At 37.9% G+C, this 21,961-nt stretch overlaps 3 protein-coding genes across 3 annotated transcripts in view; all 3 read left to right on the top strand.

The window, feature by feature from the left end:
- The first annotated feature begins 868 nt into the window (after positions 1–868).
- Positions 869–3,455, top strand: LOC136827733 (aggrecan core protein-like). Its single transcript, XM_067085196.1, has 6 exons — positions 869–1,142; positions 1,739–2,090; positions 2,256–2,433; positions 2,656–2,892; positions 2,992–3,133; positions 3,265–3,455. Exons 1-6 carry the CDS (start codon positions 869–871, stop codon positions 3,453–3,455), a joined length of 1,374 nt encoding a protein of 457 aa, XP_066941297.1.
- A 768-nt stretch (positions 3,456–4,223) lies between these two features.
- Positions 4,224–19,733, top strand: LOC136827732 (aggrecan core protein-like). Its single transcript, XM_067085195.1, has 12 exons — positions 4,224–4,542; positions 5,196–5,427; positions 14,068–14,102; positions 14,788–14,915; positions 15,341–15,722; positions 15,809–16,040; positions 16,672–16,811; positions 16,944–17,069; positions 17,412–17,608; positions 17,871–18,001; positions 18,227–18,651; positions 19,309–19,733. Exons 1-12 carry the CDS (start codon positions 4,224–4,226, stop codon positions 19,731–19,733), a joined length of 2,772 nt encoding a protein of 923 aa, XP_066941296.1.
- A 32-nt stretch (positions 19,734–19,765) lies between these two features.
- LOC136827731 (uncharacterized) overlaps positions 19,766–21,961 on the top strand; it is a 2,232-nt gene continuing 36 nt past the window's right edge. The window contains exons 1-4 of the mRNA XM_067085194.1: positions 19,766–19,824; positions 20,049–20,245; positions 20,331–20,642; positions 21,186–21,961. The exon at positions 21,186–21,961 is cut by the window's right edge and continues 36 nt beyond it. Coding sequence (XP_066941295.1) covers positions 19,766–19,824; positions 20,049–20,245; positions 20,331–20,642; positions 21,186–21,961 — 1,344 coding nt within the window. The remainder of the gene's footprint in view (positions 19,825–20,048; positions 20,246–20,330; positions 20,643–21,185) is intronic.

The raw sequence follows: 21,961 nt of genomic DNA, 5'->3' as shown, positions 1-21,961 counted from the left end.
AGTCCTGTCTATATTCCAGCCTCTGCAAAAAGAAACGAAAAGACTAATAACGTCTCAAGTGCTGTCTATATTCCTGTCTCTGCACAAGGAAAGGAAAAATCTGTTAGCACCTTAAGTGCTACCAATAATCCTGCCTCTGCACAAGGAAAGGAAAAGTCTTTTAGTGCCTTAAGTGCTATCTATATTCCTTCCTCTGCTCAATGAAAGGAAAAGACTTTTTAGTGAATTAAGTGTCGTCTATATTCCTGCCTTTGCACAAGAAAAGGAAAAGTCTGTTAGCGCCTTAAGTGGTGTATATATCTCTGCCTCTGCACAAGGAAAGGAAAAGTCTACTAGTGTCCCAAGCGCTGTCTATACTCCTGCCTCTGCACAAGGAAAGGAAAAGTCTGTTAGTGACTTATGTACTACCTATATTCCGGCCTCTGCACAAGAAAAGGAAAAGTCTGTTAGTGCCTTAACTGCCGTCTATATTCCGGCCTCTGCACAAGGAAAGGAAAAGTCTGTTAATGCCTTAAGTCATGTCTATATTCCGACCTCTGCAAAAGGAAAGGAAAAGACTAATAACGTCCAAAGTGCTGTCTATATTCCAGTCTCTGCAGAAGGAAAGAAAAGGTCTGTTAGCACCTTAAGTGCTACCTATAATCCTGCCTCTGCACAAGGCAAGGAAAACTCTTTTAGTGACTCAAGTGCCGTCTATAATCCTGCCTCTGCACAAGGAAAGAAAAAATCTATTAGTGCCTTGGGTGCAGTCTATATTTAGAGCTCTGTACAAGGAAAGGAAAAGTCTGTTAGTGCCTTAAATGCCGTCTATATTCCTGCCTCTGCACAAGGAAAGGAAAAGTCTTTTAGTGCCTTAAGTGGTGTATATATGTCTGCCTCTGCACAAGGAAAGGAAAAGTCTATTAGTGTCCGAAGAGCTGTCTATATTCCTGCCTCTGCACAAGGCAAGGAAAAGCCTGTTACCGCCTTAAGTACTAACTATATTCCGGCCTTTACACAAGGAAAGGAAAAGTCTGTTAGGGCCTTAAATGCTGTCTATATTCCTTCCTCTGCACAAGGAAAGGAAAAGTGTGTTAGTGCCTGGAGTGCTGTATATATCTCTGCCTCTGAACAAGAAAAGGAAAAGTCTACTAGTGTCCCAAGTACTGCCTATATTCCTGCACCTGCATAAGGAAAGGAAAAGATTGCTATTGACTTATGTACTAGCTATATTACGGCCTCTGCAGAGGGAAAGGAAAAGTCTGTTAGTGCCTCAAGTGCCGTCTATATTCCGGCCTCTGCACAAGGAAAGGAAAAGTCTATTAGTGCCTTAAGTCCTGTCTATATTCCGGCCTCTGCAAAAGGAACGGAAAAGACAAATAACGTCCAAAGTGCTGTCTATACTCCTGTCTCTGCAGAAGGAAAGAAAAAGTCTGTTAGCACCTTAAGTGCTACCTATAATCCTGCCTCTGCAAAGGAAAGGAAAACTCTTTTAGTGCCTCAAGTGCCGTCTATAATCCTGCCTCTGCACAAGGAAAGAAAAAGTCTGTTAGTGCCTTGGGTGCTGTCTATATTTTGGGCTCTGTACAAGGAAAGGAAAAGTCTGTTAGTGCCTTAAGTGCTGTCTATATTCCTTCCTTTGCACAAGGAAAGGAAAAGTCTGTTAGTGCCTTAAGTGCTGTCTATATTCTGGCTTTGCACAAGGAAAGGAAAAGTCTCTTAGTGTCTTAAGTGGTGTATATCTCTACCTCTGCACAAGGAAAGGAAAAGTCTACCAGTGTCCCAAGTGCTGTCTATATTCCTGCCTCTGCACAAGGAAAGGAAAAGCATGTTAGCGCCTTAAGTACTACCTATATTCCGGCCTCTACACAAGGAAAGGAAAAGTCTGTCAGTGCCTTAAGTGCTGTCTATATTCCTTCCTCTACACAAGGAAAGGAAAAGTCTGTTAGTGCCTTAAGTCATGTCCATATTCTGGCCTCAGGAAAAGAAAATGAAAAGGCTACTAACGTCTCAAGTGCTTCCTATATCCCTGTCTGTGCACAAGGAAAGAAAAAGTCTGTTAACACCCTAAGTACTACCTATAATCATGCCTTTGCACAAGGAAAGGAAAAGTTTGTTACTGCCTTAAGTGCCGTCTATATTCCTGCTTCTGCACAATGAGAGGAAAAGTTTGTTAGTGTATTGAGTGCTGTATATATTCAAGGCTCTGCACAAGGAAAGAAAAAGTCTGTTAGTGTCTTAAGTGCTGCCTATATTCCTTCCTCTGCATACTGAAGGGAAAAGTCTTTTAGTGCCTCAAGTGCCGTCTATATTCCTGCCTCTGCACAAGGAAAGGAAAAGTCTGTTACTCCTTTCAGCGCTGTCCATATTCCTGCCTCTGCAAAAGGAAAGGAAAAGTCTGTTAGGGCCTTAAGTGCTGTCTATATTCCTGCCTCTGGGCAAGGAAAAGAAAAAGTCTGTTAGTGTCTTAAGTGCTATGTATATTCCGGCGTCTGCACACGGAAACGAAAAGTTTGTTAGTGCCTTAAGTGCCGTTTATAGTCCTGCCTCTGCAAGAGGAAAGGAAAAGTCCGTTAGTGCCTTAAGTGCTCTCCATATTCCTGCCTCTCCACAAGGAATGGAAAAGTTTGTTAGTGAAATAAGTGCGGTTTATACCCCTGCTTCTGCACAAAATAGATAAAGTCTGTTACTGTTTTAAGTGCAGTCTATATTCCTGCCTGTGCACAAGGAAAGGAAAAGTCTGTTAGTGCATCAAGTGCTGTCTATATTGCTGCCTTTTCACAAGGAAATGAAACTTCTATTATTGCCTTAAGTGCTGTCTATATTCCGGCCTCTGCACAATTAAACGAAAAGTCTGTTAGTGCCTTAAGTCCTGTCTATATTCTTGAATCTGCACAAGGAAAGAAAAAGCCTGTTAGTGGCCGAAGTGCTGTCTATATTCCAGCCTCTGCAAAAAGAAAGTAAAAGTCTCTTAGTGCCTCAAGTGCAGTGTATATTACAACCTCTGTACAGTTAAAGGAAAAGTCTGTTAGTGCCTTAAGTGCTGTCCATATTCCAGGCTCTGCACAAGGAAACGAAAATTTTGTTAGTGCCTTGACTGCTGTCTATATTCCTGCCTCTGCACAATTTAAGGAAAAGTCTGTTAGTGCCTTAGGTGCAATCTATATTCTTGCCTCTGCATAAGGAAAGAAAAAGAGTTTTAGTGACCCAAGAGTTGTCTATACTCCAGCCCCTGTAAAAGAAAGTAAAAGTCTGTTAGTGGCCCAAGTGCAGTGTATATTCCAGCCTCTGTACAAGGAAAGAAGAAGTCTGTTAGTGCCTTAAATGCTGTCTATATTCCAGTCTCTGCCCAAGGAAACGAAAAGTATGTTAATGCCCCAAGTGCTGTCTATATCCCTGTCTCTGCAAGAGGAAATGAAAAGACTGTTAGTGCCTTAAGTGCTCTCCATATTCATGCCTCTGCACAGGGAAATTAAAAGTCTGTTAGTGAATTAAGTGCTGTCTATATTCCTGCCTCTGCACAAAAAAGGAAAAGTCTCTTACTATTTTAAGTGCTGTCTATATTCCTGCCTCTGCACAAGGAAAGGAAAAGTTTTTAGTGCCGTAAGTGCTGTCTATATTGCTGCCTCTGCACAAGGAAAGGAAAAGTATGTTAGTGCCTTAAATGCTGCCTATATTCCTGCATCTGCATAAGGAAAGAAAAATTCTGTTAGTGGCTGAAGTGTTGTCTATATTCTTGCCTCTGCACAAGGAAAGAAAAAGGGTGTTATTATCCCAAGTGCATTCAATATTCCAGGCTCTGCAAAAAGAAAGTAAAAGTCTGTTAGTGTCCCAAGTGCAGTCTATATTCCAGCCTCTGTACAAGGAAAGGAAAAGTCTGTTAGCGACCCAAGTGCTGCACGTATATCTCTGCCTCTGCACAAAGAATGGGAAAATTTACTAGCACCCCAAGTGATCTCTATATTCCTGCCTCTGCACAAGGGAAGGAAAAGTATGTTAGCGCCTTAAGTGCCGTCTATATTCCAGCCTCCGCACAAGGAAAGTAAAAGTCTGTTAGTGCCGTAAGAGCTCTACATATTTCGGCCCTTTGCACAAGGAAAGGAAAAGTCTGTTAGTGCCTTAAGTGCTGTCTTTATTCTTGCCTCTGCACAAAGAAAGAAAAAGGCTGTTCCTATTCCTACCTCTTCAAAGGAAAGGAAAACGTTTACTATTCTAAGTACTGTCTATATTCTTGCCTCATCACAATGAAAGGAAAAGTTCTTAGTGCCGTAAATGCTGTCTATATTCCTGCCTCTGCCTCTACACAAAGAAACGAAAAGTCTGTCAGTGCCTTAAGTGCTGTATATATATGTGCCTCTGGACAAGGAAAGGAAAAGTCTATTAGTGTCCCAAGAGCTGTCTATAATCCTGCCTCTGCACAAGGAAAGGCAAAGTCTGTTACAACTTTCAGTGCTGTCTATATTCCTGCCTCTGCACAAGGAAAGGAAAAGTCTGTTAGTGCCTTAAGTGCCATCTATATTCCGGCCTCTGCACAAGGAAAGGAACAGTCTGCAAGTGCCCTAAGTACTGTCTATATTTCGGCCTCTGCACAAGGAAAGCAAAAGACTATTAGCGTCCCAATTGATATCTAAATTCTTGTCTCAGCACAAAGAACGGAAAAGTTTGTTAGTGCCATAAATGCCACCTATATTCTTTCCTCAGCACAAGGAAAGGAAAGAATGTTAGTGCCTTAAGTGATGTCTGTATTTCTGCCTCTGCATAAGGAAATGAAAAGTGTTCGTGCCTTAAATGCTGCATATATTCCTTCCTCTGCACAAGGAAAGTAAAAGTCTTTTAGTGCCCTAAGTGCTGTCTATATTCCTGCCTCCTCACAAGGAAAGGCAAAGTCTGTTACTGTTTTCAGTGCTGTCCATATTCTTGCCTCTGCACAAGGAGAGGAAAAGCCTGTTAGTGCCTTAAGTGCTGTCTATATTCCTGCTCTGCATAAGGAAAGGAAAAGTCTGTTAGTGCCTTAAGTGCTGTCTATATTCCAGCCTCTGAACAAGGAAACGAAAAGTTTGTTAGTGCCTTTAGTGCTGTCTATATTCCTGCCTCTGCAATAGGAAAGGAAAAGTCTGTTAGTGCTATAAGTGCTGTCTATATTCCTGCCTGTGCACAAAAAAGGAAAAGTCTGTTACTGTTTTAAGTGCATGTCTATATTCCTGCTTCTACACAAGGAAAGGAAAAGTCTGTTAGTGCCTTAAGTACTGTCTATATTCCTGCCTCTGAACAAGGAAATGAAACGTCTGTTAGTGCCTTAAGTGTTGTCTATATTCCTGCCTCTGCACAAGGAAAGGAAAAGTCGGTTAGTGCCTTTAGTGCAATCTGTATTCTTGCCTCTCCACAAGGAAAGAAAAAGCCTGTTAGTGCCCTAAGTGCTGTCTATATTCCAGCCTTTGCAAAAAGACAGTAAGAGTTTGTTAGTGCCCTAAGCGTAGTCTATATTCCAGTATCTGTACAAGGAAAGTAAAAGTCTGTTAGTGTCCCAAGTTTTGAATATATAATCTACCTCTGCACAAGGAAAGGAAAAATCTATTAGCGTCCCACGTGCTGTATATATTCCTGCCTCTAGACAAGTAAAGGAAAAGTCTGTTAGCTCCTTAAGTGCCAATTATATTCCTGCCTCTGCACAAGGAAAAGAAGTCTGTTAGTGCCTCAAGTGCCGCCTATATTCCGGCCTTGGCACAAGGAAAGGAAATGTCTGTTAATGCCTTAAGAGGTGTCTGTATTTCGGTCCTTTGCACAAGGAAAGAAAAAGTCTGTTAGTGCCTTAAGTGCTATCTTTTTTCCTGCCTCTGCACAAGGAAAAGAAAAGTTTGTTAGTGCCTTATGTCCTGTCCATATTTCTGGCTCTGCACTAGGAAAGGAAAAGACTGTTACTATTTTGAATGCTGTCTATATTCCTGCCTCTGCACAAGGAAAGGAAAAGTCTGTTAGTGCCTTAAGTGCAGTCTATATTCCTGCCTTTGCACAAAGAAACAAAAAGTCTGTTATTGCCTTAAGCGCTGTAAATATATCTACCTCTGCAAAAGGAAAGGAAAACTCTATTAGTGTACCGAGTGCTGTCTATATTCCTGCCTCTGCACAAGGAAAGAAAAATTCTCTTAGCCCTTTAAGTACTACCTACAGTATATTCCGGCCTCTGCACAAGGAAAGGAAAAATTTGTTAGTGACTTAAGTGCTGTCTTTATTCCTGCCTCTGCACAAGGAAAGGAAAAGTCTGTTTGTGCCTTAAGTCCTGTCCCTATTCCTACCTCTGCACAAGGTAAGGAAAACTGGTACTCTTTTAAATGCTGTCTATATTCTTACCTCTGCAGAAGGAAAGGAAAAGCTTTTAGTGCCACAAATGCTGTCTATATTCCTGCCTCTGCACAAAGAAACGAAAAGTCTGTCAGTGCCTTAAGTGCTGTATATATATCTGCCTCTGGACAAGGAAAGGAAAAGTCTATTAGTGTCCTTAAATGCTGTCTATGTTCCTGCCTCTGCACAAAGAAAGGAAAAGTCTGTCAGGGGTTTTGTATATAAAATCTGCCTCTGCACAAGGAAAGGAAAAGTCTGTTAAGTGTTCTCAACAGTGGGGTTTTTGCCTCTCAGTGCCTAAGTTTCTCAACGCTGAAACTGTTCAAATTCTGGCTGAAACTGAATTGGTAATTGGTGTCATACTTTTTTTTTGGTCAAATGAAGGTCTTTATTCGTCCCCAAAGACGTGACGATTTTCTCATTTGTAATAGCCTATGTACTTGCGTGTGGTGAGCATAAAAGCCCTTAAAAAGAATTTAAAATGAAATGAAACATTTATAGATATACAAAACAAAATTAGAGCTCTAAAGCATTTATTCTTGGGTAAAGAGTAAAATGCTTTATTCTTGGGTAAAGAGTAAAAATCTATATTTCAGTGAGGGGCGAAGACAATAAAACACTTAGATCGACCCCCTAGCATTAAAATAAAGAACTGAATAACTAACATAACACTGTAGAACATAGAACTTAAGCAGATGAACTTTTTATTTTGTTTTTGTAATTAAAATGAAGGAAATTCATATATCTAAACATTATAGAATAGTGAAAAGTACAGTGTACACGAGAATAAAGAAAAAAAAAAACCCGAATTTTAATAATTTCAAACACTATTCCTGTTAAAACTGAAACCTGAAAGATAATATATCATTTCAATTAAAAAAACTATCCAGTCTCCTTCTTGAAAGTTTTTATGAGTTGATCTACCATCAAATATTAATAAAATTCTAGTCAAGAAATAGTCTATGATGTGCATTGATATTGCAGTCATATATAGTTCTTTCCAGTTATTTTGAAAAGATAGTGTTTAGGTTAATGTTAATATAGATTTTTACACATCTCCTTATTGCATCTACAAAACCTGCAACACTTTATTTCATTTATTCTACAAATGCATCTATTTTCAAATGCACACTTGCCACAAGTACACGGACCTGGTAAGTTTGCTGGGCGTGTACGCATTCCTGCTGGAAGTAATGTGGCACTAAGTTCTCCAATATCACTTCGAGTCCATCTATACATTTCTGTATTATCAAGTATTGGTCTTGTTGCCATTGTGGCAGTCATCCACATATTAGCTTGAAGATATGGCCGTTTTATATGTTCTCGCAATGCCACAGTTGTGCAGGGCATTTTTTGAAGATTTAACTTTTTGCTGTAAGTGTTATATAACTTAACTAAGCTCATTAAAGTTATTGCAGTCAGTTTTTGTGCCTGTAAAACAGTAAACTAAAAATTTTTATACCTTATGAAACATCGCCTCTGATAACTCTGACAATCCAAAACCTTCAAGTACTTTGAAAGTGCCTATTCTTTTCATTAGAGAATCCTTGGTGCCAACTTTTGATGTCGTATCTGCTCCATGGAGAGCATGTGCTGCAGGCATATGTTTTACAATATCATGAACAAGACTATGGATATGATGGATCTTTCTTTTAGTTCCAGACCCTTTGTTTAACCACAAATGTTTGAGGCCCAGATTGTCCCATGTTTCTCCATAGTGGTACAATAGGAAACTACAACTGTATGTGAGTGGCAACAACAAAGTGTGTTTACCTCATGTCTTCACTGATTCCTGGTCACATTTTTTTAATGTTTCAGCTATATAAAATTTTTAATATTATTCCCAAAAAGAACATCTGATAGATTTCTTTTTGTTTCAGGGTATTTGAATATTTATACATTCTTTGTATCTCTGACAATGAGCATTGACTTAACTTGGCGATTTGTAAAATGAACTACCAGAATCACCAAAGATCCTAGTTAATCTTGTAAATATAAGTACTTCAGGTGTATCGTTTATGTTCACTGTCAAGCTGGTTTCAACTTGATCAAAAGCTTGTACAATGTCGTCAGTATTATTAGCAACATTTCTTCTAGTTCAAGGTTGTATAAAATTTTCTCAATATGGTAATCATACCTCTTGATATATTTCTTTATACAGTCTGTTTATAGTCTGCCAAGATGATTCTCTCTGTGCAAAAATTGAACTTTCATTTCTGGTGTACTGAAGTTTCTAACAACGGTCAAACACTATATTACTGAAAGAGCAGAATTCTGCTGTATATCTAAATTTATAATTTCTTGCTCGTCCAAATTCAGTACAAAGTTTATAAACAAATCACATATTTCTTTCATTCTTGCATGAACTGTTGTTCTGAATCTTTGAGTTTCATTTCTAGGCAGTTTTATTTTCTTAATGAAGGAAATTTTCTAGTTTTTATTTCTCGTTGAATCAAGGATAGAATTTCTTTTAGGAATGTTCAACTACAACTGTTACCTTGACTTTTTTTCACCATGGATTCTTCTGAGAAAATGATAAAAACATTTGACAATTTTATACGCCTTTGATTTTACAATTCTCAACAAAAGCAATCACTCCAAGTCGAAATAGATATTTCAATTTTTCATCTGCCAAGATCCCCATATACCATGCATTTTGCTGTTTGTTTGTTCACACAGAGCTGATTTTTAATCTAAATCTAGTAAAAATGTTTTGGCATATCAGTTTTTCAAAAATAATATTTCCTTAGGTTTAAGTATAATTTACTAAGCAAATTCTACAGTTGATTCAATTATAATTGAGGGTTTTAATTTAATTAACATACTAAATAGTTTCGTCTTTTATGAATAGTTTTTAAATTTCAAAATCCTTTTTACAATTATAATTGTATCCTTTAATCTGTTAAGATAATCATCTGAATTTACAGAATATATTCAGTTATGCAGAAGATGTGTATTTCTAACTTTTCTTATGAAATACAACCCTTCCTTTCCATGTTTTGAAAGCATTAATTTGAGTTTCCAAGTTCATCATTATTCTTTTTTTGTTTATTGGCATTTATTAAGTTTGTCTGTTTGTTCATTCAGACATGGAATAGTAACATCTTTTTTTAAAAAAAACAGTTTTTCAGCAAAAACATTTCTTTATCAATGACTACTTAATTTTTCATTTATTTCCTTCCTTCAAACATTTCATGATTATACTAGAGAATGCTGCAGAAAACTCAAAATCATTTAGGTAGATGGAATAAAAAGTAATGGGGAAAGATTCTCTCTATTGTCTTACTTATGTACACATTAAAATCTATAAAATTTTGTGATTATGTTCACACAGGATTTTGCATTATTATACATATGGGTACATATGACAGCCATAATATATATGTTAATGCCATGTGAGATTACTTTTATATACAAGGACGACATGTCAATAAATCAAATGCTTTTTGTAATCAACGAACAAACAGTATATTCTCTTTTTCGATATAGATAGAGTATTAACAATACAATGTATTTTTAAAGATTGTTTTGGTACTAAGTCCCTGTGAGTTAATTCTTCTCCAACAGTGATTTTTTGCCCTGAAAACCAGCCATTAGTGTTTTACTGAAGCAAAGATTTGAAGTGAAAATTTGTCTCTGACAACTCAGTCAACCTTTTATTACAAAGTGACATCAGAGTTTCATTCTTCTCAGTAGAGATCTTAGGAGGTTCAGTGTAGAGTTTATGGAGTTTATGAAGCATCCTTTGTTTAAATAGGGTTTTATTCCCTATTCACCAATAATATGGAACAATTGAAGAGAAGTCAACATTTAGGTGACTAAATTTTGCATATCAAATTTGCATATCAAAGGGCTCTTTTTTAAGGATTATTTTATCATTTCTATCAATTAACAGAATTTCCTCTTAAGTTTTTATTATTTCAATTTGTATCTCATCTATTGTAAATTGTCTTAAATTCTTCGAATTAACTAACCGAGTTAATAATGACTGGATGAACAAAATATCAGGTGTTTCACTCTCATCAGGTTCAAAAACTGAGTTAATTTAAAATAATCTGAAATGTTTTAAGGTGCAACATTTACAAATCATCTAATGGCTCTTATCAGTCACCTTCGTTTTAACAAATCCCAATAGGCCTTGAAGACTATTTTTCATCAGATTTCTAACATTTCTCAGTCTGCATTTTTTTTCTGAATGTAAAGAGCATGGCTTGATTAATTATTCTTTTATGTTTTGTCAGGACTTTCATCCGCAAATAGTTTTCATTTTTTTGATTTTCTTAAGCCTGTTTTTACTTTCAGTATATTCAGTTCTTTTACTAGAACAGTCTTTGTCAAACCATGGTTTGTTTTCCTTTCAATCTTCAGTTTCAGGTTTAACACAATGGAAAGCCTTTTTACAATGTGTTTATAGGTAATATAAATTTTCCTAAATCTTAGCCAATATCATCCATAATAATTCATGTTATCATTTGTCGTTGGGGTTCAGTGAATCTAATTTTTCAATGTTGCTAGTGAGTTAATGTCTCTAGTATCATGAATTTTCCATATATCTTTTTTTATGTCATTTGTCCATTTTGTTTTAAGTCTTCATTATTCAAAGATTTATTCAGTGATTGCCTGTCTCCTTTGTTTTGGTTTCCTTCCTCTTATCTTAAATCTTAAATGTTCTTCCTTCTGTATCTTTTCCAGTGGTCTCATATTACAAGTCTCTTCAAGAGTTTTACCATAGAGAGGGATATTAAGAGTGTTCAGACAGACACCTGTCATATTGCTCAACAAAAAATCAGTAATGCTACTCATAAGTTCTTTGAAACAATAAAATAGTCAATACAGCTTTTACCATTATAAAAAAAATCTTCTAGAAATCCCCTGCCACTGTACAAAATCTCCGTTAATTACCTTAACGTCAAGCATTTCACAAAACAGTTCAATTAAGTTAACCATGGTCTTTGTAATTACATCACTGTTACGTTGGTTCCATAATAAGACCAAGAGCTTCTAATTCCTTTTGAGCTAAACAGATATTCATCAATAAAATTTTTAAATCGATATTTTGCAAAGGGTCATTCTTATTTAAAGTCATTAAGTTTAAGCCTGTTCTACAGAACTGTTAAAATTTTCAGCTAATATAATTGGTAACTCATATTTTACATTCAAGTTCATAAGATCATCTGTTTAACATCAAAGATATTAGATGAACAATAAGGTGATCCCTGTGTGTGGAATATACAAGGCACAAATAATAATATCATTCTGTGTTTCCCTACAATGAAATCTTACACATAATAAAGAATCAGACACTGTAAGTCCTCGATCAATGTAACATATTTTTCTCTATCTCTTCTAATTAACAAACAAATTCCATGAACTAGATCATAAAAGCGTTAAGATAATATCATTTTTTTCTTAATAAAATGTAAGTATTCAGGAACAAGTCATCGTCTATATAATGACATTTAGTTTCAGATAAACAAATAAAATCAAAATCTTGTATAAATATCTCAAGTATTACCAAATTTGGCTTTACTCTGTAGTTCCATTAACATTCAAACTAGCTATCTTCAGCTCAGAGAATGAATATTATATATTTTGCATAGTTTTTATCCAAGTTATCTTTGTTGCTATCAATTCCATTTCCACTGTCCTGTCTCGTTTGTAAATCCGTTTCATTTATGTTAAACCTCTTGTAAACTGTAGATTTAGGAAACTGACTGTTTACCTTTCTTCTTTCCATCCTATCTTATAAAGATCCTCAGGAATTTAGAAGCCTAAGTTTCTGAAGAGAAAGTCCCCTCCACTATGCATTTTTTCTACATCGAAAAATTGATTTTATGAAACTAATGCCCGAGCAATTCCTTCGTCATTTTTAAGGGCTTGTAGCATTTTTTTCGAAGTGGTGTAAGATCATCCGTAATGAAAACTTTCGGTCCTTGGATCTTTAAATCCACTTTTGTTTTTCATAAGTAAAGCTTGTGTTTCGCGCCTTACGCCAATAATTGGTTTGGTCGCTGCTATGCTTTCAGTCAACCGGTGGGCAAACTTATATTTGCTGGTGTGAAGGTTTTCACAGGGGTTCCCTATCATCTTCTTTTTTTAGCCTCATTCATGATGTTCATCAGCTGCGGTTGTATCTTCTTCTCTAGATTCAGGGACACCATGAATTCTAATATTTTCCTTCCTGGAGTAGAAACATAATGATTATATGCATTTTTGTATGTTCTTTTTCATTTTTTCTGTCTCCTGATTGCTTGTTGAAAAGAATGAGGGGGCCTAATGCGTGAACAACAGCAGTGACAATGTCGTTGATGCATTGTTTTGGCATTCCATCTGCTTCTCTGTCTGGGATTCTCTCCCTGCATCATCCACCAAGCATTTGCTTGTCAGAGAGGTAAGTTCAGGTTTGGTTCCTCATTGATATGGGCTATTGCAGTCTTCAGAGCTTTAATCAATTCAGATTTATTCATTTTCTTGATATCACCATCTTCTAAATCCTTCAGAGCTATTTTATCGAGGGTTGCCATATCGTGAGATTACTTCGCTTAGCTGGGAGTGAAAAATATTATTCCCTGTACGTTTTTATGAATATTTATGTTTGAAAATTTTCTTTGCGATATTGAGCAGCAGTAAAACAACTTGGTTACAATGGCAACTTGGGAAAAAATCGACAAAATATATGGATAGTAAAATTTTCTTTGATTCATAAATCAAAGAACCAATAGTTTTTTTTGTCCACAGATGATGCTTGCCACTCAATCACGGCACTTCAATGGGCATGCATAGAGTTCAATTATAAAAGCAAAATATCTGCTATATTCACTTAAATCTGCTGTCTTTTTTTCTCTGCCCTCTTTGTTTGTTTTGTCAGGTACCGGTGCTTCATGTGGTACAATAAGAAATTACAACTGTATCTTAGTTGGCAACAACAATAGTGTGTTTACCTCATGTCTTCACTGATTCCTGGCCACATTTTTTTTAATGTTTCAGCTATATCAATTGCCTGGATATTATTCCCAAAGAACATCTGAGAGCGTCTTTTTGTTTCGGGGTACGTGAATACTATACCTTCTTTGTATCTCTCAATGAGCATTGACTTAACTTGGCGATTTGTAACATGAACTTCATTACCAAGGATCGAGTTAATCTTGTCTCGTATAGTAGTTCAGGTGTATCCTTTATGTTCACTGTCAGGCTGGTTCTCAACTTGATCAAAAGCGATTTGTACAATGTCAGTTCAGTATTATTTGTCAACATTTGCCAAAGTTCAAGGTTTTATAAAATTTTCTCAATATGGTCTCAGTACTCTCTCTCTCTCTCTCTCTCTCTCTCTCTCTCTCTCTCTCTCTCTCTCTCTCTCTCTCTCTCTGTTCGTTTCTTCTAAATATCTCTCTTCCTTTCTTTCTAATTATCAATGTCTAACAACGGAAGGTTTCTCTCTCTCTCTCTTTCGTTATTTTGATTAACATTAAGAATATTCAGAATTCTTAGTTATCCTAACAAAATGAAGGAGATTTCATCTCACGATCCAAAGGACTGAGTAATTCTTCTCCAGACATCTGAAATATTTTTTTTTAATTAATGATTATCTAGTGTATTATACTTGGTGTCATAAAATGTTATGGTTTTATTGGGAAAAGAATAAGCCAAAAAAAGGAAAAGCTAAGAAAAAGTCAATTTAAAAGCATAATTCTTTTCTTATCCTTACTTTACCTTAATTTCCGTATTTAAGTAATTTTTTGTTCTCGACAGTTTCAGTGGTACCAACTGGTTAGCTCATCTCTCAGGTATACTGTATACAAATTGGGTACTAGGTTTAAACCATGGATTCTGCTCTGAAAAACAGTGAAAATGTCTCGAATGAGAATCCTTAAACTTTTGAACTTCTAATAATTATGGTCATGAAACCTTATAATAATTGTATCCCAATTTAGAGTAGAATACAGAATATGAGCACATACACACATACAGTACATGTGTATATATATATATATATATATATATATATAGATTACAGAATATGGACATATACAGTATATATATACATACACACACACACATATATATATATATATATATATATATATATATATATATATATATATATATATATATATATATATATATATATATATATATATATATATATATATATATATATATATATATATAGTATATAACATGTAACGAAAATAAATTAGTAAAATATTAATAGTAATTTTATTTTGTTAACAAATTAGGAAGAGGTTGTTATAGAAATATATGAAGAATTTTTACCATTTCCGGTCAAAGAAATGGGGGCATATAATGGCCTTTATTTGACCAATGAAAATTATGAAACCAATTTTTTCTGATTCAGCACATTTAAATGGACTAAAGACCGTTGAAAAATTAAGGCACCTCAAAATGTGCACACAACCCCCCCTGGGCTCATAGAGTAAAGAGCTGTCTATAATCCTGCCTCTGTACAAGGAAAGGAAAAGTCTGTTGCAGCTTTCAGTGCTGTCCATATTCCTGCCTCTGCACAAGGAAAGGAAAAGTCTGTTAGTGCCTTAAGTGCCGTCTATATTCCGGCCTCTGCACAAGGAAAGGAACAGTCTGTAAGTGCCCTAAGTACTGTCTATATTTCGGCCACTGCACAAGGAAAGGAAAAGACTAGGAGCGTCCCAATTGCTATCTAAATTCTTGTCTCAGCACAAGGGACGGAAAAGTTTGTTAGTGCCGTAAATGCTACCTATATTCTTTCCTCTGCACAAGGAAAGGAAAAGTCTGTTTGTGCCTTAAGTGCCGTCTCTATTCCTGCCTCTGCACAAGGAAAGGAAAGAATGTTAGTGCCTTAAGTGATGTCTGTATTCTGCCTCTGCACAAGGAAAGGAAAGAATATTAGTCCCTTAAGTGCTATCTATATTCATTCCTCTGCACATGGAAAGGAAAAGTGTGTTAGTGCTTAGGTGCCGTCTATATTCCTGTCTCTGCACAATGAGATGAAAATCTTGTTAGTCCCTTAAGTGCTGTCTATATTCAGGGCTCTGCACAAGGAAAGGAAAAGTCTGTTAGTGCCTTAAGTGCTGCGTATAGTCCTTCCCTTGCACAAGGAAAGGAAAAGTCTTTTAGTGCCTTAAGTGCTGTCCATATTTTTGCCAGTGCACAAGGAGAGGGAAAGCCTGTTAGTGCCTTGAGTGTTGTCTGTATTCCTGCCTCTGCACAAGGGAAGGAAAAGTCTGTTAGTGCCTTAAGTGCTGTCTATATTCCAGCCTCTGAACAAGGAAACGAAAAGTTTGTTAGGGTCTTAAGTACTGTCTATATTCCTGCCTCTGCAAGAGGAAAGGAAAAGTCTGTTAGTGCCTTAATTGCTGTCCATATTCCTGCCTCTGCACAAGGAAAGGAAAAGTCTGTTAGTTCCATAAGTGCTGTCTATATTCCCGCCTGTGCACAAAAAAGGAAAAGTCTGTTACTGTTTTAAGTGCTGTCTATATTCCTGCTTTTGCACAAGGAAAGGAAAAGTCTGTTAGTGCCTTAAGTGTTGTCTATATTCCTGACTCTGCACAAGGAAATGGAACGTCTGTTAGTGCCTTAAGTGCTGTGTATATTCCTGCCTCTGCACAAGGAAAGGAAAAGTCGATTAGTGCCTTTAATGCAATCTATATTCTTGCCTCTGCACAAGGAAAGAAAAAGCTTGTTAGTGCCCTAAGTGCTCTCTATATTCCAGCCTCTGCAAAAAGACAGTAAAAGTCTGCTAGTGCCCTAAGCGTAGTCTATATCCCAGCATCTGTAGAAGGAAAGTAAAAGTCTGTTAGTGTCACAAGTTTTGAATATATAACTCTACCTCTGCACAAGGAAAGGAAAAATCTATTAGCGTCCCATGTGCTCTATATATTCCTGCCTCTAGACAAGTAAAAAAAAAGTCTGTTAGCGCCTTAAGTGCCACTTATATTCCTGCCTCTGCACAAGGAAAAGAAAAGTCTGTTAGTGCCTGAAGTGCCGTCTATATTCCAGCCTTGGCACAAGGAAAGGAAAAGTCTGTTAGTGCCTTAAGAGGTGTCTATATTTCGGTCCTTTTCACAAGGAAAGAAAAAGTCTGTTAGTGCCTTAAGTGCTGTCTTTTTTCCTGCCTCTGCACAAGGAAAGGAAAAGTTTATTAGTGCCTTATGTCCTATCCATATTCCTGCCTCTGCACAAGGAAAGAAAAATTCTGTTAGCCCCTTATGTGCTACCTACAGTATATTCCGGCCTCTGCACAAGGAAAGGAAAAGTTTGTTAGTGTCTTAAGTGCCGTCTACATTCCGGCCTCTGAACAAGAAAAGGAAAAGTCTGTTTGTGCATTAAGTCCTATCTATATTCCTGCCTTTGCACAAGGAAAGAAAAGGTTGTTAGTGCCTTAAGTGCTGTTTATATTCCTGTCTCTGGACAAGGAAATGAAAAGTCTGTTAGTGCGCTAAGTGCCGTCTATATTCGTGCCTCTGCACAAGGAAAGGAAAAGCCTGTTAGTGTCTTAAGTGATGTCGTTATTCCTGCCTCTGCACAAGGAAAGTAAAAGTCTGTTAGTGCCTTAAGTCCTATCTATATTCCGGCCTCTGCACAAGGAAAGGAACAATCTGTTAGTGCTATAAGTTCTGTGTATATTCCAGCCTGTGCTTCTTATATTCCTGCCTTTGCACAAGGAAAGGAAAAGTCTGGTAATGCCGTAGGCGCTGTCTATATTCAGGGCTCTGCAAAAGGAAAGGAAAAGTCTTTTAGTGCCTTAAGTGCTGTCTGTATTCCTGCCTCTGCAAAAAGAAAGGAAAAGTCTCTGTTAGTGTCTATATTCCAGCCTCTTACAAGGAACGAAAATTCTGTTAGTGCTTTAAGTGCTGTATATATCTCTGCCTCTGTAAAAGGAAAGGGAAAATCTGGTAATGTCCCAAGTGCAGACTATATTCTGGCTCTGCACAAGGAAAGGAAAAGTCTGTTAGTGCCTTAAGTGCCACCTGTTTGCATTCCTTCCTTTGCACAAGGAAAGGAAAAGTCTGTTAGTGCCTTAAGTGCTGTCTCTATTCCTGCCTCTGCAAAAAGAAAGTAAAAGTCTGCTGGTACCCCATGTGTAGTATATATTCCAGCCTCTGTACAAGGAACGAAAAAGTCTGTTAGTGCCTTAAGTGCTGTATATATCTCTGCCTCTGCAAAAGGAAAGGGAAAATCTATGAGTGTCCCAAGTGCAGACTATATTCCTGCCTCTACACAAGGAAAGGAAAAGTCTGTTAGAGCCTTAAGTGCCACCTATATTCCGGCCTTTGCACAAGGAAAGGAAAAGTCTGTTAGTGCCTGAAGTGCCGTCTGTATTCTGGCCTATGCACAAGGAAAGGAAAAGTCTCTTAGTTCCTAAGAGCTGTCTATATTCCAGCCCTATACACAAGGAAAGGAAAAGTCTTTTAGTGCCTTAGGTACTGTCTGTATTCCGGCCTCTGCACAAGAAAAGGAAAAGTCTGTTAGTGCCTTAAGAGCTGTCTATATTCCGGCCCTATGCACAAGGAAAGGAAAAGTCTGTTAGTGCCTTAATAAGTGCTGTCTATATTTAGGCTCTTTGCACAATGGAAAAAAAGCCTGTTAGTGCCTTAAGTGTTGTCTTTATATCTGCCTCTGCACAAAGAAAGGAAAAGTCTGTTAGTGTCTTAAGCGCTGTCTATATTCCTACCTCTGCGCAAGGAAAGTAAAAGACTCTTACTATTTTAAATGCTGTCTATATTCCGGCCTCTGCACAAGGAAAGGGAAAGTCTGTTAGTGCCTTGAGTGTTGTGTATATTCCTGTCTCTGCAAAAGGAAAGTAAAAGACTGCTACTGCCTTAAATGCTGTCTTTATTCCTGCCTCTGCACAAGGAAAGGAAAAGCCTGTTATTACAGTAAGTGCTGTCTATATTCTTGTCTTTACACAAAGAAAGGAAAAGTCTGTTAGTGCCTTAAGTGCTGTCTATATTCCTGCCTCTGCACATGGAAATGAAAGGTCTTTCTGTGCCCCACTTGCTGTCTATATTCCTGCCTCTGCACAAAGAAAGGAAAAGTCTGTTAGTGCCTTAAGTGCTGTCCATATTCCTGCGTCTGCACAAGGAAAAGAAAAGTCTGTTAGTGAATTAAGTGCTGTCTATATTCCGGCCTCTGCACAAGGAAAGGAAACGTCTGTTACTGTTTTAAGTGCTGTCTATATTCCTGGCTCTGCACAAATAAAGGAAAAGTCTGTTAGTGCCATAATTGATGTTTATACTCCTGCCTCTGCACAAGGAGAGGAAAAGCCTGTTTGTGCCTTAAGTGCTGTCTATATTCCTACCTCTGCACAAGGAAATGAAAAGTCTGTTAGTGCCCCAAGTGGTGTCTATATTCCGGCCTCTGCACAAAGAAAGGAAAAGTCTGTTTGTGCTCGAAGTGCAGTCTATATTTCAGCCTCTGTACAAGGAAAGGAAATGTCTCTTAGTGCCTAAAATGCTGTATATATCTCTGCCTCTGCACATGGAAAGGAAAAGTCTATTAGCATCCCAAATGCTGTCTATATTCCTACCTCTGCACAAAGAAAGGAAAAGTCTGTTAGTGCATTAAGTGCCGTCTATATTCCGGCCTCTGTACAAGGAAAGTAAAAGTCAGTTAGTGCCTTACGAGTTGTCTATATTCTGGCACTATGCACAAGGAAAGGAAAAGTCTGTTACTGCCTTAAGTGCTGTCTATATTCCTTCCTCTGCACAAGGAGAGATAAAGTCTGTTAGTGCCTTAAGTACTTCCTATATTCCTGCCTCTGCACGAGGAATGAACAGTCTGTTACTGCCTGAAGTGCTGTCTATATTCCTGCCTCTGTACAAGGAAAGGAAAAGTCTGTTAGTGCCCCAAGTGCTGTCTATATTCCTGCCTCTGCGCAAAGAAAGGAAAAGTCTGTTAATGCCGCAAGTGCTGTCTATATTCCTGCCTCTGCACAAGGAAAGGAATAGTCTGTTAGTGTCTTAAGTGCTGTCTATATTTCTGCCTCTGCACAAGGAAAGGAAAAGTCTGTTAGCTCCTTAAGTGCTGTTTATATTCATGTCTCTGCACAAGGAAAGGAAAAGTCTGTTACAGTTTTCAGTGCTGTCTATATTTCTGCCTCTGCACAAGGAAAGGAAAAGCCTGTTAGCGCCTTAAGTGCTGTTTATATTCATATCTCTACACAAGGAAAGGGAAAGTCTGTTACTGCCTTAAATGCTGTCTATATTCCTGCCTCTGCACAGGGAAAGGAAAAGATTGTTAGTGTCTTAAGTGCTATCTACATTGCTGCCTCTGCACAAGGAAACAAAAAGTCTGTTAGTGATTTAAGTGTTGTCTATATTTCTTCCTCTGTACAAGAAAGAAAAAGTCGTTTAGTGCCTCAAGTGTTGTCTGTATTCCTGCCTTTGCACAAGGAAAGGAAAAGCCTGATAGTGCCTTAAGTGCTGTCTATATTCGTGCCTCTGCACAAGAAATGGAAAAGTCTGTTAGTGCCTTAAGTGCTGTCTATATTCCTACCTCTGTGCAAGGAAAGTAAAAGACTGTTACCATTTTAAATGCTGTCTATATTCCGGCCTATGCACAAGGAAAGGGAAAGTCTGCTAGTGACTTGAGTGTTGTGTATATTCCTGTCTCTGCAAAAGGAAAGTAAAAGACTGCTACTGCCTTAAATGCTGTCTTTATTCCTGCCTCTGCACAAGGAAAGGAAAAGTCTGTTATTACGTAAGTGCTGTCTATATTCTTGTCTCTTCACAAAGAAAGGAAAAGTCTGTTAGTGCCTTAAGTGCTGCCTATATTCCTGCCTCTGCACAAGGAAACGAAAGGTCTTTCTGTGCCCCACTTGCTGTCTATATTCCTGCCTCTGCACAAAGAAAGGAAAAGTCTGTTAGTACCTTAAGTGCTGTCCATATTCCTGCGTCTGCACAAGGAAAGGAAAAGTCTGTTAGTGAATTAAGTGCTGTCTATATTCCGGCCTCTACACAAGGAAAGGAAACGTCTGTTACTGTTTTAAGTGCTGTCTATTCCTGGTTCTGCACAAGGAAAGGAGAAGTCTGTTAGTGCCATAAGTGATGTTTATACTCCTGCCTCTGCACAAGGAGAGGAAAAGCCTGTTTGTGCCTTTAGTGCTGTCTATTTTCCTACCTCTGCACAAGGAAAGGAAAAGACTGTTAGTGCCCCAAGTGGTGTCTATATTCCGGCCTCTGCACAAAGAAAGGAAAAGTCTGTTTGTGCTCGAAGTGCAGTCTATATTTCAGCCTCTGTACAAGGAAAGGAAGTGTCTCTTAGTGCCTTAAATGCTGTATATATCTCTGCCTCTGCACATGGAAAGGAAAAGTCTATTAGCATCCCAAGTGCTGTCTATATTCCTACCTGTACACAAAGAAAGGAAAAGTCTGTTAGCTCCTTAAGTGTTACCTGTATTCTGATCTCTCCACAAAGAAAGGAAATGTCTGTTAGTGCATTAAGTGCCGTCTATATTCCGGCCTCTGTACAAGGAAAGTAAAAGTCAGTTAGTGCCTTACGAGTTGTCTATATTCTGGCACTATGCACAAGGAAAGGAAAAGTCTGTTACTGCCTTAAGTGCTGTCTATATTCCTTCCTCTGCACAAGGAGAGATAAAGTCTGTTAGTGCCTTAAGTACTTCCTATATTCCTGCCTCTGCATGAGGAATGAACAGTCTGTTACTGACTGAAGTGCTGTCTATATTCCTGCCTCTGTACAAGGAAAGGAAAAGTCTGTTAGTGCCCCAAGTGCTGTCTATATTGCTGCCTCTGCGCAAAGAAATGAAAAGTCTGTTTGTGCCACAAGTGCTGTCTATATTCCTGCCTCTGCACAAGGAAAGGAATAGTCTGTTAGCGTCTTAAGTGCTTTCTATATTTCTGCCTCTGCACAAGGAAAGGAAAAGTCTGTTAGCGCCTTAAGTGCTGTTTATATTCATGTCTCTGCACAAGGAAAGGAAAAGTCTGTTACAGTTTTCAGTGCTGTCTATATTTCTGCCTCTGCACAAGGAAAGGAAAAGCCTGTTAGCGCCTTAAGTGCTGTTTATATTCATATCTCTGCACAAGGAAAGGGAAAGTCTGTTACTGCCTTAAGTGCTGTGTATATTCCTGCCTCTGCACAGGGAAAGGAAAAGATTGTTAGTGTACAAGGAAACGAAAAGTCTGTTAGTGATTTAAGTGTTGTCTATATTCCTTCCTCTGTACAAGGAAAGAAAAAGTCGTTTAGTGCCTTAAGTGTTGTCTATATTCCTGCCTTTGCACAAGGAAAGGAAAAGCCTGTCAGTGCCTTAAGTGCTGTCTATATTCGTGCCTCTGCACAAGAAAAGGAAAAGCCTGTTAGTGCCTTAAGTGCTGTCTATATTCCTGCCTTTGCACAAGGAAAGGAAAAGTCTGTTAGTGCCTTAAGTGCTGTCTATATTCCTACCTCTGCACAGGGAAAGGAAAAGATTGTTAGCGCCTTAAGTGCTGTCTACACCCGTGCCTCTGCACAAGGAAAGGAAAAGTCTGTTACTGCTTTAAGTGCTGTTTATATTCCTGCCTCTGCACAAAGAAAAGAAAAGTCTGTCCGTGCCTTACGTGCTGTCTATATTCCGGCCTCTGCACAAGGAAATGGAACTTCTTGCACCATCCATTCTCTCGCCTCTGCACAAAAAAGGGAACGTCTATCAGCC

The sequence above is a fragment of the Macrobrachium rosenbergii genome, chromosome 42 (assembly GCF_040412425.1).
Source record: "Macrobrachium rosenbergii isolate ZJJX-2024 chromosome 42, ASM4041242v1, whole genome shotgun sequence".
NCBI lineage: Eukaryota > Metazoa > Arthropoda > Malacostraca > Decapoda > Palaemonidae > Macrobrachium > Macrobrachium rosenbergii.
Note: the sequence above shows the minus strand (reverse complement) of the source record. Positions and strands in the feature narration are given on the sequence as shown.

Excerpts from the sequence above, each read along its gene's own strand:
- LOC136827733 (XM_067085196.1), top strand. The coding sequence starts at position 869 with ATGTCTGCCTCTGCACAAGGAAAGGAAAAGTCTATTAGTGTCCGAAGA. Across the intron at positions 2,091-2,255 it reads TTTGCACAAGGAAAGGAAAA|GGAAAAGTCTTTTAGTGCCT; the intron begins GTTTGTTACTGC and ends TGCATACTGAAG. Across the intron at positions 2,434-2,655 it reads CTGGGCAAGGAAAAGAAAAA|ATAAAGTCTGTTACTGTTTT; the intron begins GTCTGTTAGTGT and ends TGCACAAAATAG.
- LOC136827732 (XM_067085195.1), top strand. The coding sequence starts at position 4,224 with ATGAAAGGAAAAGTTCTTAGTGCCGTAAATGCTGTCTATATTCCTGCC. Across the intron at positions 5,428-14,067 it reads CCAGCCTTTGCAAAAAGACA|TTTCAGTGGTACCAACTGGT; the intron begins GTAAGAGTTTGT and ends TGTTCTCGACAG. Across the intron at positions 16,812-16,943 it reads AAAGCCTGTTAGTGTCTTAA|CCTGTGCTTCTTATATTCCT; the intron begins GTGATGTCGTTA and ends TGTATATTCCAG.